Source organism: Cervus elaphus, chromosome 33 (genome assembly GCF_910594005.1).
Source record: "Cervus elaphus chromosome 33, mCerEla1.1, whole genome shotgun sequence".
In the NCBI taxonomy this organism is placed as follows: domain Eukaryota; kingdom Metazoa; phylum Chordata; class Mammalia; order Artiodactyla; family Cervidae; genus Cervus; species Cervus elaphus.
The window spans coordinates 23,158,417-23,173,304 of NC_057847.1; the positions used below are offsets into that span (position 1 = coordinate 23,158,417).

Below are 14,888 nucleotides of genomic sequence, written 5' to 3' on the forward strand. Positions count from 1 at the left end.
GCCCTTGTGCCCAAGAGCCTGTTTTTAAGAGTAGAAGCTCTCAAACCACTAGAGTAGCTAGCCCCACTTACCACCAACTAAAGAATGCCCACGACACAAGACTTGGCACAGCCAAAAATAAAAAACCCAAATACTTACAGTACCTTCTAACATCTGGAATCCCATTTCCTCTAAATTGCTTATTCATATAACTGCTTAACTCCAATTTTTCTCCAAGGAAAGTTGATTCTCCTCACCAGTCACCTGCTGCTTAACCCTAAAAATCCCAAGTGGCAGTAAAATTTCCCACACCTATTCCTCATGTGATGTTTTCCACTGAATAGAATCTACAACCTTTAACTGATAACGTGAAGGCTCATTCATTCCAGGTTTCCTTTTTCACTTACTTGTAATGCCCACCTATTTCACCACTGAAGTCAATGAACATTGTGAAGTGACAAAACACACACATTTCTAAAAATATTTTAATGAAAAAGTTCTTTCTGTAAACATTTCATTATACTACAAATAAAACATTTGAATCCATTACAGACCACCTCTTAAAGTCTTATAAACCAGAGTAAAACATTGAGATTTAAAAGAAATCTTGAATACTTGAAATAGGCTAACAATCCTTACGTTACCCCTGCACATTAGCATGCTTACTCACTACTTTGTGACAATTACTGGAATTCCAAGAGATACTGGCATTAGAAATATTTCAAATTGTGACTTACATAATTAGAGAACCCTTAAAACCAATTTTATTTCAACTGTTCAACAAATGGTCCTTTTTACCCAAATTTTCTTCTTTAGGACATCAGTGTAAAATTTTTTTTTTTTTTGGAAGAAATGTAGTGTGGGAAGCTGTAACCTAGGAGTTTTGACAAAAGGTTTGCCTTGACCATCTCTTGTGTTACTTGTTTACTGGTGTTATGAGTTAAGAGCATTGTATTTTTCAGAAATGACAGTGGAACTACATTTAAATAAAATCACTTTATTTCATAAAATCGATGGACTGGAAAAGAACAATGCCTTGCCTTTAAAAAAGAAAATGTTTCATTATCTTAGGAAATTTGTGTCATTAAAAACCATGTTGTAAAGAAAAATTATTAAAAACTCTATTTACCTTATTTAACACTTCTATGATGTGTAGAAACTCAGCCCTGATTTAGTCCGAGACCCAACCAGCCATTCTCTGAAAATAAATCTGTGGCAAACTAACTACTCTTGTTTATATGTAAGAACTTGACTTATAATTTAGAAGCCAGTTTTATTTTAACCATCCATCCCCTCCCCCTAGTGTTATTTTTAAAAAGTGAATTAACACCAAATCTCAAATTTTAACAAGCCCTTTTGGGGCAGCAATAATAGCCCTTATGAACAATCAGCATCTGACTTTGTGTAGCAATGCAGTGATTATTTTTTAACTATTCTTTGGGAAAGGTTGTCTTTTAGAAAGGAGCTGTAGTTTACGTAGGGCCCCACTACTTCTGGTTAACGGGTCAACAACAAAACCAAAAGAGAACCAAAAGTTTATCCTGTTAGTCCAAGTAATTCCCTGAAGTCATATGCAAGAGAACTTACTTATGTATGAGGCCACTTGAATGAAGACCATTTTTAGATCTGTATGATCTGACAGTTTTGAAAGTTCATTCCAGATGTGTTTTTTTTTTCCCCTAGAATGAGGATTGAAGTGTAATGCTTCTGTTACAAGTCATACTTGTTACAAAAATTCTTTAAAAAATCTGGTCACTCTTGCCAAAAATTGACTTTATACTAAAGACACCAACAATGAATTGTTCATATCTGACTCAAGATCAACACCCATGGTTTTTGCAGAGAAAATCTTAAAACTGTTTAAAATGTGCTGGATGTGATTCCTCAAGACAAAGCTTTCAGCTGAACAAGTTTGCCAATGTATCTAATAGTTTTAAAATATGTACTGTAAACTTATGGGGAAACAAATGGTGTCATCAGGCTTTACTGTGAGCTACAAACCTTACCCAGCCAGAAACCTTCGTATTTAAGATGGTAGGAAAGACATTCCTCATTTAGGCAAGTAGGGTTCTCATTCAACCTGCAAATCAAAAAAATTACTCTTACCTTGCTTTACAAAAAATTACTCTTTAATTAGTGAAAAAATTCAAATTCAAACCTTACCTAATGCTTATTGCCCTTCCTTGCAGGTCTAAATGCTAGACCTAGTGACTGTGGCCAACTATCTCTCATTGGTGTTCCAAAAGGCGAAGAGCTCCTTCCTGCTAGACCTTCTTCGATATTTCAGTTGTAATAAGCAGATTTAACTAGCTTTTGGAAAGTTGCTCACTATCACCATAGTATTTTATGCCTTCACTTCTCTGTAGTTGAAGCTCTTGCTGCTGCCTTGTCATTCTTTATTTATGCTGACTTGTCCATACTCAAAATGCTGCTGAAGTCCTGTCTTAGTGAGTCTCGTTTGATCCACACCGTGCTTAAAAAGCACATCTTAGGTCCTTTAAAGCTGGTTAAATCGCTCTCCTCATGGCTTAACTTTTCCACACTGTTCACAAGAACTAAGCTAACAATACAACTTATAAACAGGTCACATACACAGATTTCACCTGCTTATAGGTTGCAAACATCAACTTACTGACAGTATTTTCACTATTAAACTAGTTCCAGAACATAGAAAGTTTTGTTAACAGTACAATTAACCTCATATGTCATTAAAGGATACTGTCAAGGTTGTGTCAAAACAATTTCACAAACATAGAAACAGGAAATGTTAACCTCCCCCATTCCTTCAACCTTTATTATATGAATAAAAAAAACTTGAGACAATTTAGCTTAATTTTAATAAAATGTTTCCCAAGCATTATTTTGACCAGGTACCCAGATTTAAGTTATGAACATTGACAGTGTCCATTTATATAACCACACTTTTAAGTTGTTAAAGACTTAACCATTTGCTAATAATTAGCCTATTTTCTACACTGCTTATTCACATATGTCCATTAACAAATGGAATGTCTGTTACATTTATTGGTTTGTGAGTGTTTTCTGAAAAACTGCAGTGTCTGTGAAGACCAATTTCCATGCTGGCATGCATCCAAATATTAATGCACAGAGGCACAGAATTAGAGCAACGAGAGCATAGTCAAACACTAGCACGCCCCATCCCCCCTTTATTGCTTGTTTTGCTTAGTACTTCTTAAAACAAAAAGAATCTCGAATTCAACGTTCAACTGCCAAAGAAACAATAACAACAGGGCACATACTCAGGGCTTGAATGAAATTGTAAACACTAGCTGGCGCAAAACAGTAGACATTGATTTATATATATATATATGTGACCTTATTATCTAAAACTCTTCTCAACAAGGATCTTCTGAACAAATTGTAAACTCATACCAACACGATTTCGGTTCAAGCATACACATAAATAACAGTGTGTTCTTTGGGATCTTAAGTGAGTACAAGCTAACTATTCAAATTTGAATTCAGGTCTTGGGGGAAGTGAAAAGCTTTTTTGTACTAAGCAACTGTGCTGCAAGTCTACTGCAGTTAAGTATCTGGGATGATTTCCATCTAGACTATCCTTGGTTTTCAACCAGTAAAAGGCAGAGGGTACAAACAGGAAAGCATGCCAGCCAGTTAAGGGTTCAACAATGCATGATTTTTATTCCCTTGCTCTGAGAGCTTGTATCAAAAAAATATATGTTAAACCAAGGAAAATTAACTGAAGATTTACGGGCCTCTTGTGCTTTAAAAAGGAAAAAAAGGTAGCCACTAATTTGCTCAGATACAGCAGGCTTAGTGGTCTTGTATTTTCAAGATTTTAAGAATGTTTCCTAAGGTAGGAGGAAAGGGGAAACATTCACTACCCCTTCCCAGAATTTAAACAGAGGGCAGTAGACATTCTTTACACCCAAATAAAACTATGGCAGCAGTTCACTTGTGACCAAGGTGAATGTAGAATGGAGATGTTCTAAACACAGCTAGGACTCAGCAAAGCTAATACACTAAAATCATGATTACATTTTGAAAGAAAATGCACAAAAACCAAATAGAAATTTTGAGATTTTTCATTTGAAGGTAAATCTTAATGCTATTAAATTCACAAATATGCTAATTTAAATACCCAATTCTATTATCTAAAACACACATTGCAAACATACAAATATCTATTCTCTCCACATGTCAGAGCCATTCATTTCATGGTTTGGAAATGGGGAGAATAGATTCCCCTTAAACTGCAAGTCAGCAGGTGTTTCTTTACAGTTAACTTTAGCAAAATTCATACAAAATAGTAATTAACAATGATCTTCTTTACTTGTTAACTCACAAGGAAACACCTTCAAAACTGCATTTTGTTAAAGTTTCTGTACTAAAATGTAGAAAAACTGAACTACACAAATATTGAAAAGTTAAAAATTCCTTAATTTTTTATTCCTGGTACCACTACCACAATTTACAGGGCAATATACCTGATGTAATGAAAAGAAAAAGAAAAAGACAAAGCTACAACAGATAAAAGACCTCAGGAATGTACATCTAATTGACACTACATTGCATTAATCAATAGCTGCACTTTTTGCAAACTGTGGCTATGACAGTCCTGAACAAGAAGGGTTTCCTGTTTAAGCTGCAGTAACTTTTCTGACTATGGATCATCGTTCCTTCTGTGGCAGATTTTTACAGTTCCTCTAACGCATTTGGGACGACTGTCTCAAAGTAACCTGCAGCTTTCCTGACAACTCCTCGCTCTCTCTCCTGCTAAGAACTGTAGCCTGTTGAATAATACAGGATAAAAAAATTATTACACTCAGTGAACAATTCCACATATTCTTTTATCATCATTATAAAAACTTAAAAGATACCTACCCTTTTCTTCTGAGTTTTTAGAACCTTCTGCTACCATATCCACCACTTCCACCACCAGATCCATAACCACCTGGAAATACACATAAAAGGATTATAAAGAAATATACATACACTTTAAACTTAAAAGGCAATATAGAATTTTACTAGGAAAAAAAATTATTTACCACCATAGGGACTGCCCGAGCTTCTTCCACCAAAACTACCCCCTTTCATGGGTCCATAATTTGATTGCTGTTGTCCACTATAATTTCCAAAATCATTATAGTTTCCACCACCACCATAGTTACCTGAAATTACAAATATTTTATTTGTGGCTGACCTACAGAAGTTATTTTCCTTGTTTTTAATATATACATGCATTGCATTATCTTTCGACAATCATGGCACCATCCTGACACACACATTCCTTTGAGATTTCTCAGAACTATCAACCTTTTCTCAGACATAGCAGGAGAGGAATGAGGAGTGAAAATTGCATCATGGAGTATGGAGTAATGATACAGACTTAGTCTGAAACTCTGCTGACATATATTTTTAATCACCTAAATCCTGATAACACCTATTCAACATGTCTGCATATTCAATTTATAGTTACCATCTGTCCAGCCTAAAAGCACCTCAAGTAAAATTCAGGCAACAAACATTACTGTTAAATGTTCCATTTCAAAATGGAGAACACGTGAATACATTTTGCAAATTTACTAAATCATAGCAATGTGAGAAAATTCAGTTTAACTTTCCACTATTTGAGTATTTTCTATTATAAAACATGAAATTTGACCTGTTTTAACATTTTTCTAAAATACCTTAATGAACTATAAAAACAGTATTGAATACTTAAAACAAGTGAAAGCCTACCACCTCCAAAATTTCCTCCTTCATTGTAACCATCATATCCTCCACCACCGCCACCATATCCACCACCTTGGTTTCCATATCCTGGTCCACCACCACCGTAACCTCCTCTACTACTATAACCAGGACCACCGCCATAGTTGCCACCTAGAAAAACAAATTGGGTTTTTAGACAAAAACAAATGTACAATTATAGAATGCCAGTTTACTGTGCTTTAAGCCCCAGGAAAACAGGCTGATTAACACATTAAAGTTTGGTGATACCTGGTTAATAGAACAGCTACAGTCTGGGGTATTAACCACTAACACAAATGCTTAAATCTTCTGATGTTAAAAAACAGTTCCATTTTTTAAAAAAATCTAAGAAAAACAGTAAACAGTCTCCTGAGAAAAATAATTCCACCTCAATTATCGGTACAATAAATCTTACCAGCCAAAAAAGAACAAGATAACCTTAAAACTTAAGGAGAAAAAAGGTCTAGTCTTCTACAGTATTAATTTAGAAGCATACTTTAACAGTAAAGTCACACAAAAATATAGAAACAAAGTCAAAGTGTCAAAGATTACAAAACTCACCATCACCTCCAAATCCATTGTATCCACCATCACCTCCTCCATAACTCCCTCGGCTGCCACCACCTCCACCACCATAGCCTCCTTAACAACAACAACAAAAAAGGTGTGAATTAAATGTATATTCAATTTACTAATAAATTTTAAGTAGACACGTTCTGAGAAATAAGACAACATCCTACCTCTTCCACCAAAGTTTCCACCACGGCCAAAGTTACCTCCACCACCTCCAAAGTTTCCGCCACGACCCATAAAGTTGCCAGATCCACCTCCACGACCTTGAACACAGGCAAGAAAGAGCTTTAAAAAACTTACCATCATAACTTATGTATATTTCATATGCATACGTGATACTACCTACCTCTTTGTGATCCAGCAGATTGCATCTCTTGTTTAGAAAGGGCCTTTTTCACTTCACAATTATGCCCATTAATAGTGTGGTATTTCTGAACTAAAAGTTTTTTTAATCAAACAAACAAAGAAAAGTTATTTGATGTTTTTGGAAAAGCACATATAAATGATATCCTTTATTGCTATACAACTTATTAAAACATGATCAAAAGGGTAGTGACTTCTGAGTGGGGATGAGTGTTCTGGGATGTGAGTCACATTTACTGATCCAGATGCTGGTTACAGGTGTAGCTACTTCATGAAAACTGAAGCGTACACTTTTCCGTGCTATTTTATGCACAATACAAACTAAGCAATTGAACAAGTTTAGAATAGAGCAAACAAACCATTTCTGCTTTCTCATTCAAGTTCTTCCATTCAAATTGCTACTTACCAACAATTTTATCAACTGTATCATGATCATCAAAAGTTACAAAAGCAAATCCTCTCTTTTTTCCACTCTGCCTGTCTTCCATAACTTCTATGGTTTCAATCTTGCCATACTTTTCAAAGTAGTCTCTCAAATTATATTCTTCTGTATCTTCTTTAATACCACCAACAAAAATTTTCTTCACTGTTAGATGGGCACCAGGCTTTACAGAATCCTACAAATAAAAAATATGTAAGTAAAAAAACCTCAAATTTTTACAATTTCACTTCATACAACATGGTATTATTAAAATACCTCTCTAGAAACAGCTCTCTTTGGTTCCACTACACGCCCATCAACCTTGTGTGGTCGAGCACACATTGCTGCATCCACTTCTTCAACACAAGAGTAAGTCACAAAACCAAAGCCCCGGGAACGCTTTGTTTGGGGGTCTCTCATCACCTACAAGATAAAAATTTTAAAGCACTGAAACACACCTCCGCAGGTCCTCTGCCCTTCTGAGAAACCTTTTTGTTACTTTAATAACTTACCACACAATCTGTAAGTGTGCCCCATTTCTCAAAATGTTCTCTTAAGCTATCATCTGTAGTTTCAAAGCTCAGACCACCGATAAACAGCTTTCTCAACTGCTCTGGTTCCTTGGGATCGTGACCCTGAGGAAAGAAACCAATGCATTTTAATTCGTTTAGTAGTTAAATGCAAAGAAAAATGCACAAGATTTTTAACCCCCTACAAATAACAAATTCCAGTACCATTATCACTGTCCAGTTAAAACACTAGAGTAGAATCATACACATCAATTGATTAAAGGGACCCAAACACCAAGAAAACCTATAACCAAACTGTGAAATGCCAACATCACTTCAAAACTAAACTGAAGCCCAAGAGAATTCCAGATTCAAAAGTCCCATAATTTTGAGCTACAACTACAAATTCCTGAGGGTAGATTATTTTTGAAGTGGCCACTGAGAAAACCACTTTCTAAGAAATTAGTGTTGTGAATTCAGTATTTTATCTATGCCGTTTCTTTTCCTAACTTCCCTCCTGACTCTACACCTCCCAAAGCATTTAATTTTAAACCACTAAACGGTGAAGCACAACTTACGTTATGAGTGACAAAGGGAAATTTACCACTTTCAAGCAAATAAAGATGTTGAAATAAATATTTCTCAATGAAAAGACGAAACCAGCATTCCCCCTCACCAAAAAAACCTGTGGGGAAAAAAACCTACCACATAAAAATTTCCTATTTGCACTCCTACCACATGGCCAAAATATCAAAACCAACACTTCACTGGGTCACACAAGCACCAGTTTTGGACTTACGTTAAGTACAGTATTCGATATAGTTTGACAAGAAAGGAGCCCAACAAAACAAAAACTTGAGATTTACAGAAAACCAACATATGGCCTGAATTGTTTTATACTTCAACTAGGTCTTTAATAAATTACACGAACAGCCACTTAATACACATATGCATTAAGATATCGTTCATCAAACGTGCTTAAATACATTACATTCTAAGGTCTTCCTGTGTCTTCTAAAAGTAGAGACGCTAAGGCATTTAATATGAAGAGGCTGTCACATGCTAGGAAAAAATGTTAAACGATTAATAGCCTAAAGCATTAATTCACCTAATTTCACCCTTTCAAGGCCCAGTTAAATGCATCTCATCGACGACAACGCAAACTTGACAAAACCACCAACTAGAACCCACATGGAATTACATCAAATGAAAAATTCGACTCTGGTTGCAGGCCTGGAAAACAAATTTCCAAGAAAGTACAACCAGAGCCGACCCATCAGAGAATAAAAAAATGAAGATGAAAAAATTTTCAATTTCATATTTTACAACCACACTCAAAATTTCGATAGAATACTTCACCCACATGGCGCGAAGTTACGTGTAATATACTAAGTACTTTAGCAAAAATGGCAGCTCAGTAAGTACTTTAAAACAGTAAACTTCAAAAAAAAAAAAAAGAATCGTGTTTCAACCGAGCGCTGCAAGGCACAGAACGAAACATAAAATTCTCCACTGAGAGATCTCTAAGGCCTAGAAATGTGTCGGGAGAACATCACCGAGAGCACTAGGCCCCAAGCTTAGAGGCCATTTGCTGCATTCTCTGCTGGGCCGCCTCCTCCCTCTTCCTTCCAATCCCACGCTCTCTCCCGCGGCGGAGCCAGGCGGCGGCCATTGCGTGCCAATGCGCCATTTCGTAACGCGGCGGCGGATCAATGTCAGTGTGGCCGCCGCCCGCCTGCTCGCTCGCCCGGATGTGCCTGCTCGTCCCCTCCCCTCCCCCACCGCCTCCTCCCAACCGCTCTCGCCGAGGCCCGCCATGCCGCCCTCGGCCTCGCATGCGAGGCCGCGCGGCCAGGGGGCCAGGTCCCCTCCCGAAGTCTCCCCAGCCACACCGCGCCTCCAAGGGACCATTTGTGCAGCCCAGGGAGCCGGCAAGGCTGGCGAGAAGCCCCGAGGAGGGCTCCGAGGCCCTCTCCCCTCCCCCTCCCAGCGCCCGTCTCCACGCAGAGCGCGGGACGGCCGACCCGGTCCACCCTGCCTCCCCGCTCCCACCGAGCCAGGCCCCCCACCTTGCCGGCCACTACCCAGCAACCCCCCGCTCTCCCCCTAATACCTCCTCCCCCCGGCGGCGGCGGCGACGGCCGGAGTCGGGCTGGGGGCGACCGGGCGGCGGTTTTACCTCCATTTTGAGACCGGACTCGCCTCTTCCAACTCGAGTTCAATATGGGACCGAGAGGAAGAGGCGGAGCCAGCCGTCACGTGACGCACTTTCCGCGCGCCGCCGGCCTTGTGGGGGGAGGGGCGAATTAGGAAGGGGCGTGGCCACCTGGGCGCGAAGAGGGACTTGAAGAGTGGATTGGCGGGCAGAGGATGGAGGCGTGGCAGGCCCCGGGAGCGCGCTCGCCTCGCCAACTTCCAGTGCGGCACCGCCCTTGCCACTGTTCGCGCCCGGGCGGCTACGAGGACGTCAGCTGGGGTTTGGCCAATGGCATGCGCCCACGTCGGGAGAACGCCTCGTGACCGCGCGTCACTGGAGAAAAAGGCCTGTTTCCCTTTCTTCTCGCGCCCCTTTCCCCTCCCCCACGTGGGCCTTTTAGGTCTCTATTACCGAATTCATTTCATTCCAGTGCTTAAATAAAACCACGTTTTTCCTTATTGTAATTTAGAGTTGTAAGAAAGCCCTCTCTGCCCCTCGGCGTCTCCTCGCACGTTTCCAAATGCCAAGGCCTGGAGTCCATGACTACCACGCCCACTGTGAGGGCCCGCACTGAAAATCCCTGTCACACGAACGCATGTGAATCATGGGCATCTTGGAAAGGCTACAAAACGCGGTTGACACCGTGGAATTTCACCCTTAAAGAGCAGAAGCACGACTGGTGGAGGGTGACTTCGCTGGTGGTCTGGTAGTTAAGACTTTGTGCTTACACCGCAAGGGGTGGGGGTGGGGGGGTCCATCCTTGGCTGGAGAACTAAGATTCCACCCACATGCCCAGCGGTGAGACCGAAGGATGAAATAGATACAGTGAAAATGAGGAGGAAAGCTTTTAAAAAAACTATTTTAAAAAAGAGTGTTAAAAAGAAGATTATATATATGTGCTACCCCACGGTCTGTAGCCCGCCAGGCTCCTCTGTTCATGGAATTCTCCTGGCAAGAATACTGGACTGGGTTGCCATTTCCTTTCCAGTTGGTAGAAGTCAGTTAATTAGGTACTCATCTCAAGAAATCTGTTGGCATTATTTTCTTAAACTACTAGTTGCTGTGCAAAGAGCTGAGACGCCAGATTTAAGGAATCATTTACAAGATTGCTAAAAGTAGGATTATAAGATACTCGGAGAATGATTTTTACCTAATTATTTTCACTTGTGGAGTATACAAACAGAATCAGAGTCTGTCTAATTCTTTCTTGGCCTACCAAATGACTAACTCATTTGCCCTCACTGAGCTCTAGTTTTAGTTTTGTGGGTGTTTCTTTTTTTTAATGAAAATGGGGATAAGATTTAGTGATAGCCAACACCCATGACAGCTGTAAATTGATAATCTATGGACTCCTATTTAAGCAAAGGTGCTGATAAAATAACCAGGATTGACACGTCTCCCTACCATACTAAGACATGCCATATATTTTAATGTAGCAATCCATATGAACATCTCCTTTAGAATTGACCATGCCCTTCCTTAGAAAGATTAGAAATCTAATCAGTTATATTCTAAGTTGTTTGAAAGGCAGTTTATTAACCAATGGGGAATGACCAGCTTGGAGTTTGGGGAAAAATGGGGCACAAGTAATAACAATCTGTTGGTGTTTATGTAGCATTGCCCAAGTGGAACAGTGTTTGATTTGGGAGACATGAACTAAATGTACTCTGTTCTGGGGCAGAAAACAGTCTCTAGGCCTTAATGTAACTTGGATGAAACAACCTTCCAAACCTCCTCTGGTTGCTCTGATTCTGTTATCACAAGCAAATTATTTCGTATTCTGTTTATCAGGTACTCCTGATAGCCAACAGTAGTCCTTGAGATATTGGAAAAGTTTTCTGTCCCCTTCTGATGTCTGTGTCAGAAGTTTTCTCTAGCTCTTTTATACTTTTTGTAAAGCTTTATTACACAGAAGCTCTGAGCGATCAAAGCTTCGTCAGTGGCCCGGGATTGAGTTCTCTGGAGGCCAAGAATCCTGGCCCCTTTTGTAGTTCAGCAGCAACCTTTCATACTGGGGGCTCTCCCGGGATTCTTCAGGACACGGTAAGGATGGGTGGAGCTCTAGTTCTTTGTTCTCCTAGCAAACATGTTTTTGCAGTACTTTACTAACTCTATAGTGTGCTTGTGTGAAATGAATGACTCGCCGGCTTATGGCAGAAAACCTGTCAGGGGTTTATACCAACCAATGGACTTCCAGTGGACTTCTCCGGTGGCTCTGACAGTAAAGCCTCTGCCTACGGTGTGGGAGACCGGGATTCAATCCCTAGGTCAGGAAGAGCTCCTAGAGAAGGAAATGGCAATCCACTCCAGTATCCTTGCCTGGAAAATCCCATGGACAGAGGAACCTGGTAGGCTACAGTCCATGGAGTCGCTGAGTCAGACACTACTGAGCGACTTCACTTTATACCTTTAGTGTCTTGTTAATATATAAAAACTTTGTGAGCTTGATTACAAATAGTAAGACTGTTTCATAAAACTATATATGAAATAGTCAAGAATAGCTTGGTCAGTTCTGAGTGTGCAGAAAAACTTGAAGTTAAAGACCTCAGGGAGATGGCATTCACACCTCAGTACCTATGAGACACTGCAGGGTTTTCAAGATGACTGACCACTTGGCTTCACTTTGGCATATGTTTGCATGGTATTTTCTAACCAAGTGATTTATAATCAATAACTTGTGTTATTCTTTAAATTGTATTAAATTTTCATATTAATTTGAGAAATGTTGGTGATACGATATTAAGTACTTCCATCCAAGAAAATGCTATGTCAGTCTGCTTATTGGGTCTTTTGGCCTAGAGTAAATTGTGGATTTCTTCCAGTTTAGTTGTTCATCCAGATTCCGTGGCTTTTTTAGACATTAGCTGTTTGTTACGCTTTTGTCTAAGCTTCCCCTCCAACTCCAGGGCCACATGGTGTCTTGTACAAATATCCTTGTTGGAGTTCTTGACCCTGTTGGACAGACTCAAAACTTGTCTGCTTTCTGTCTTTGTAGCCCTGGTTGTCATTGAAATGTCTATGGGAGAGAGAGGGTGTGTTTGGAGTAGGGATCAGGGGACAAGTGTCCTAGGGTTGGATGGGTTGCAAGACTGACTTTATAAATTATCTTTATCAAACTGCTCAATGTCTTTCATATCACAACACATAGAGAAAATGCTAATTTTTTTTATCTACAGCACATTCAGTTACATGAATGAAGAGATTTAGAGGGATCTGAATGATGGTAAAAAAAATTTATAACATTTTCTTTAAATTGAATAATGATAAAATACAGTGTATTAGAGGATATATTAAACATTGAATTTGGATAAAACTTTCAAATAAAAATTTTCCACATTTTTAAATAGCTGACTTGAATTTGTTTCTGTAAATATATTTTATATTAAGTTTTATGGTTAAAATGGATTTGTTAATTTACTGATCTAGAGTTTTAGTGATAAACTCATATTCTGAGTAGTAATTATAAGTGAGGGACTCTGATCACTTAAGTGGGTGATAAGATATTTAAAATCATGTTACACAATTGAACAAAATGTACAATTATAATTATATGTAAAGAAAAACAACTCTTACAACTCTCTTTTTTCACTGACAAATATAATGTTGCAATTTCATATGATAATACAAATGAATTCCAGCCCCAGTAGTACATTTTTATATCTGAAACTCCAGTTTTCAGAACGTGCATGCATTGTCAAGAGCTGCTGCTGCTGCTAAGTCACTTCAGTCGTGTCCGACTCTTTGTGACCTCATAGATGGTAGCCCACCAGACTCCGCCATCCCTGGGATCCTCCAGGCAAGAACACTGGAGTGGGTTGCCATTTCCTTCTCCAATGCATGAAAGTGAAAAGTGAAAGGGAAGTCGCTCAGTTATGTCTGACTCCTAGCGACCCCATGGACTGTAGCCCACCAGGCTGCTCAGTTCATGGGATTTTCCAGGCAGGAGTACTGGAGTGGGTTGCCATTGCCTTCTCTGTGTCAAGAGCTAGCCTGGGCACTATTTAAAGAGTGCACTGCTGCAAGGAGATATATGTTCAGATAGACATGAGAGGCATTGCCTGGAGCTGAGCCTATTAGAAACTATCCTCTGCCAAGGCTCCTCCCGTATACCCTGACTGATTATCCCTGAGGCTGTGTGCTGTGCCCCATGAGTCTCCTGCATTGGCTCCAGGATCCCTGATTCATGAGGGGTGCTTGGCAGATAGATGCCAATGTGGTAGCCATCTCCTAGGCCACATGCAAACAGCATAACTGTAAGTGTCGGTTGCTGCTTTGGCATACACCTCAGACTGCTCTGCACGGTGTCTGAGGAGACCCAAACAAGGCTGCCCACGGCCAGCGGTGCTAGCCCGAAGGGCTCCAGCAGCCCCTGACCCCTCTCAACTGCCGCCTTGTAGGAGGGGTCAATTCCTCACTTACGTTCAGGACACCAGCACACTGAAGTCCACCAGTTGGAAAACTTTGTATTGTGTGCCTCATTTTATGAATGAAGAAGCTATTTTACAGATCAAGGAGCTGATTTTTTTTTTTTCCCCCCGAACTAAGAGCAAATATAGCAGACTCAGAACTGAAAGAGAAGAGAAATTGAATGAAAATATCTTGGATAAGACGAAGGTAATGCTTAGAATGGAAGAATATAAGCTTTCTTATCTGCCACTATATTCAGAATATGCCAATGATTTTTATTTTTAAAAATAAACTTTATTTTTCTAAAATCTTGATTTTAAATGAGTATATGAAGTTTAAAACACAGAACAAAAATCTCTCTGCCCAAATCCTGTTACACAGATTTGACCACACTCAACATAACTCAGTATATATATGCGTTCACATTTCCTTCTAGGTCTGATTAAAGCTTTGAGCCGCGTGCGTGCTCCATTGTGTCCAGCTGCTTGTGACCCCAGGGACTGTAGCCTGTCAGGCTCCTCTGTCCAAGGAATTTTCCAGGCCAGAATATTGGACTTCTCCCGGGGATCTTACTGACCCAAGCATCTCCTGGACTGACAGGTGGATTCTTTACCACTGAGTCACCAGGGAAGCCCTATGGCCATATATACACATTTACATATACTTACAGCTTTGACTAAGGGCCTTTCCTGGTGGTTCCGAT

The 14,888-nt window shown here is 39.8% G+C and overlaps 1 protein-coding gene across 5 annotated transcripts; it reads right to left on the minus strand.

The window, feature by feature from the left end:
* Window positions 1-446: 446 nt before the first annotated feature.
* Window positions 447-9,865, minus strand: HNRNPA3 (heterogeneous nuclear ribonucleoprotein A3). Of its 5 annotated transcripts, none has more exons than XM_043894870.1 (11): window positions 9,761-9,865; window positions 7,585-7,707; window positions 7,349-7,495; window positions 7,058-7,268; window positions 6,635-6,724; window positions 6,456-6,551; window positions 6,277-6,357; window positions 5,704-5,847; window positions 5,010-5,132; window positions 4,846-4,915; window positions 447-4,751 (listed from the first exon to the last, which is right to left on the minus strand). In XM_043894870.1, exons 1-10 carry the CDS (start codon window positions 9,764-9,766, stop codon window positions 4,863-4,865), a joined length of 1,074 nt encoding a protein of 357 aa, XP_043750805.1. In that variant the 5' UTR covers window positions 9,767-9,865; the 3' UTR covers window positions 447-4,751; window positions 4,846-4,862. The 5 variants fall into 5 exon arrangements, with proteins under 5 accessions (XP_043750805.1, XP_043750804.1, XP_043750803.1 ...); XM_043894869.1 differs by having other exon boundaries at window positions 447-2,059; window positions 5,707-5,847; window positions 9,695-9,851; XM_043894868.1 differs by having other exon boundaries at window positions 5,707-5,847; window positions 9,695-9,851.
* Between the last annotated feature and the right edge of the window lie 5,023 nt (window positions 9,866-14,888).

Coding starts and splice junctions, on each gene's coding strand:
- HNRNPA3 (XM_043894867.1), bottom strand. CDS start 9,766: ATGGAGGTAAAACCGCCGCCCGGTCGCCCCCAGCCCGACTCCGGCCGT. Junction 6,552..6,634: donor ATCTGCTGGATCACAAAGAG/GTAGGTAGTATC, acceptor CCTGTGTTCAAG/GTCGTGGAGGTGGATCTGGC. Junction 4,916..5,009: donor CTCGGGCAGTCCCTATGGTG/GTAAATAATTTT, acceptor GTGTATTTCCAG/GTGGTTATGGATCTGGTGGT.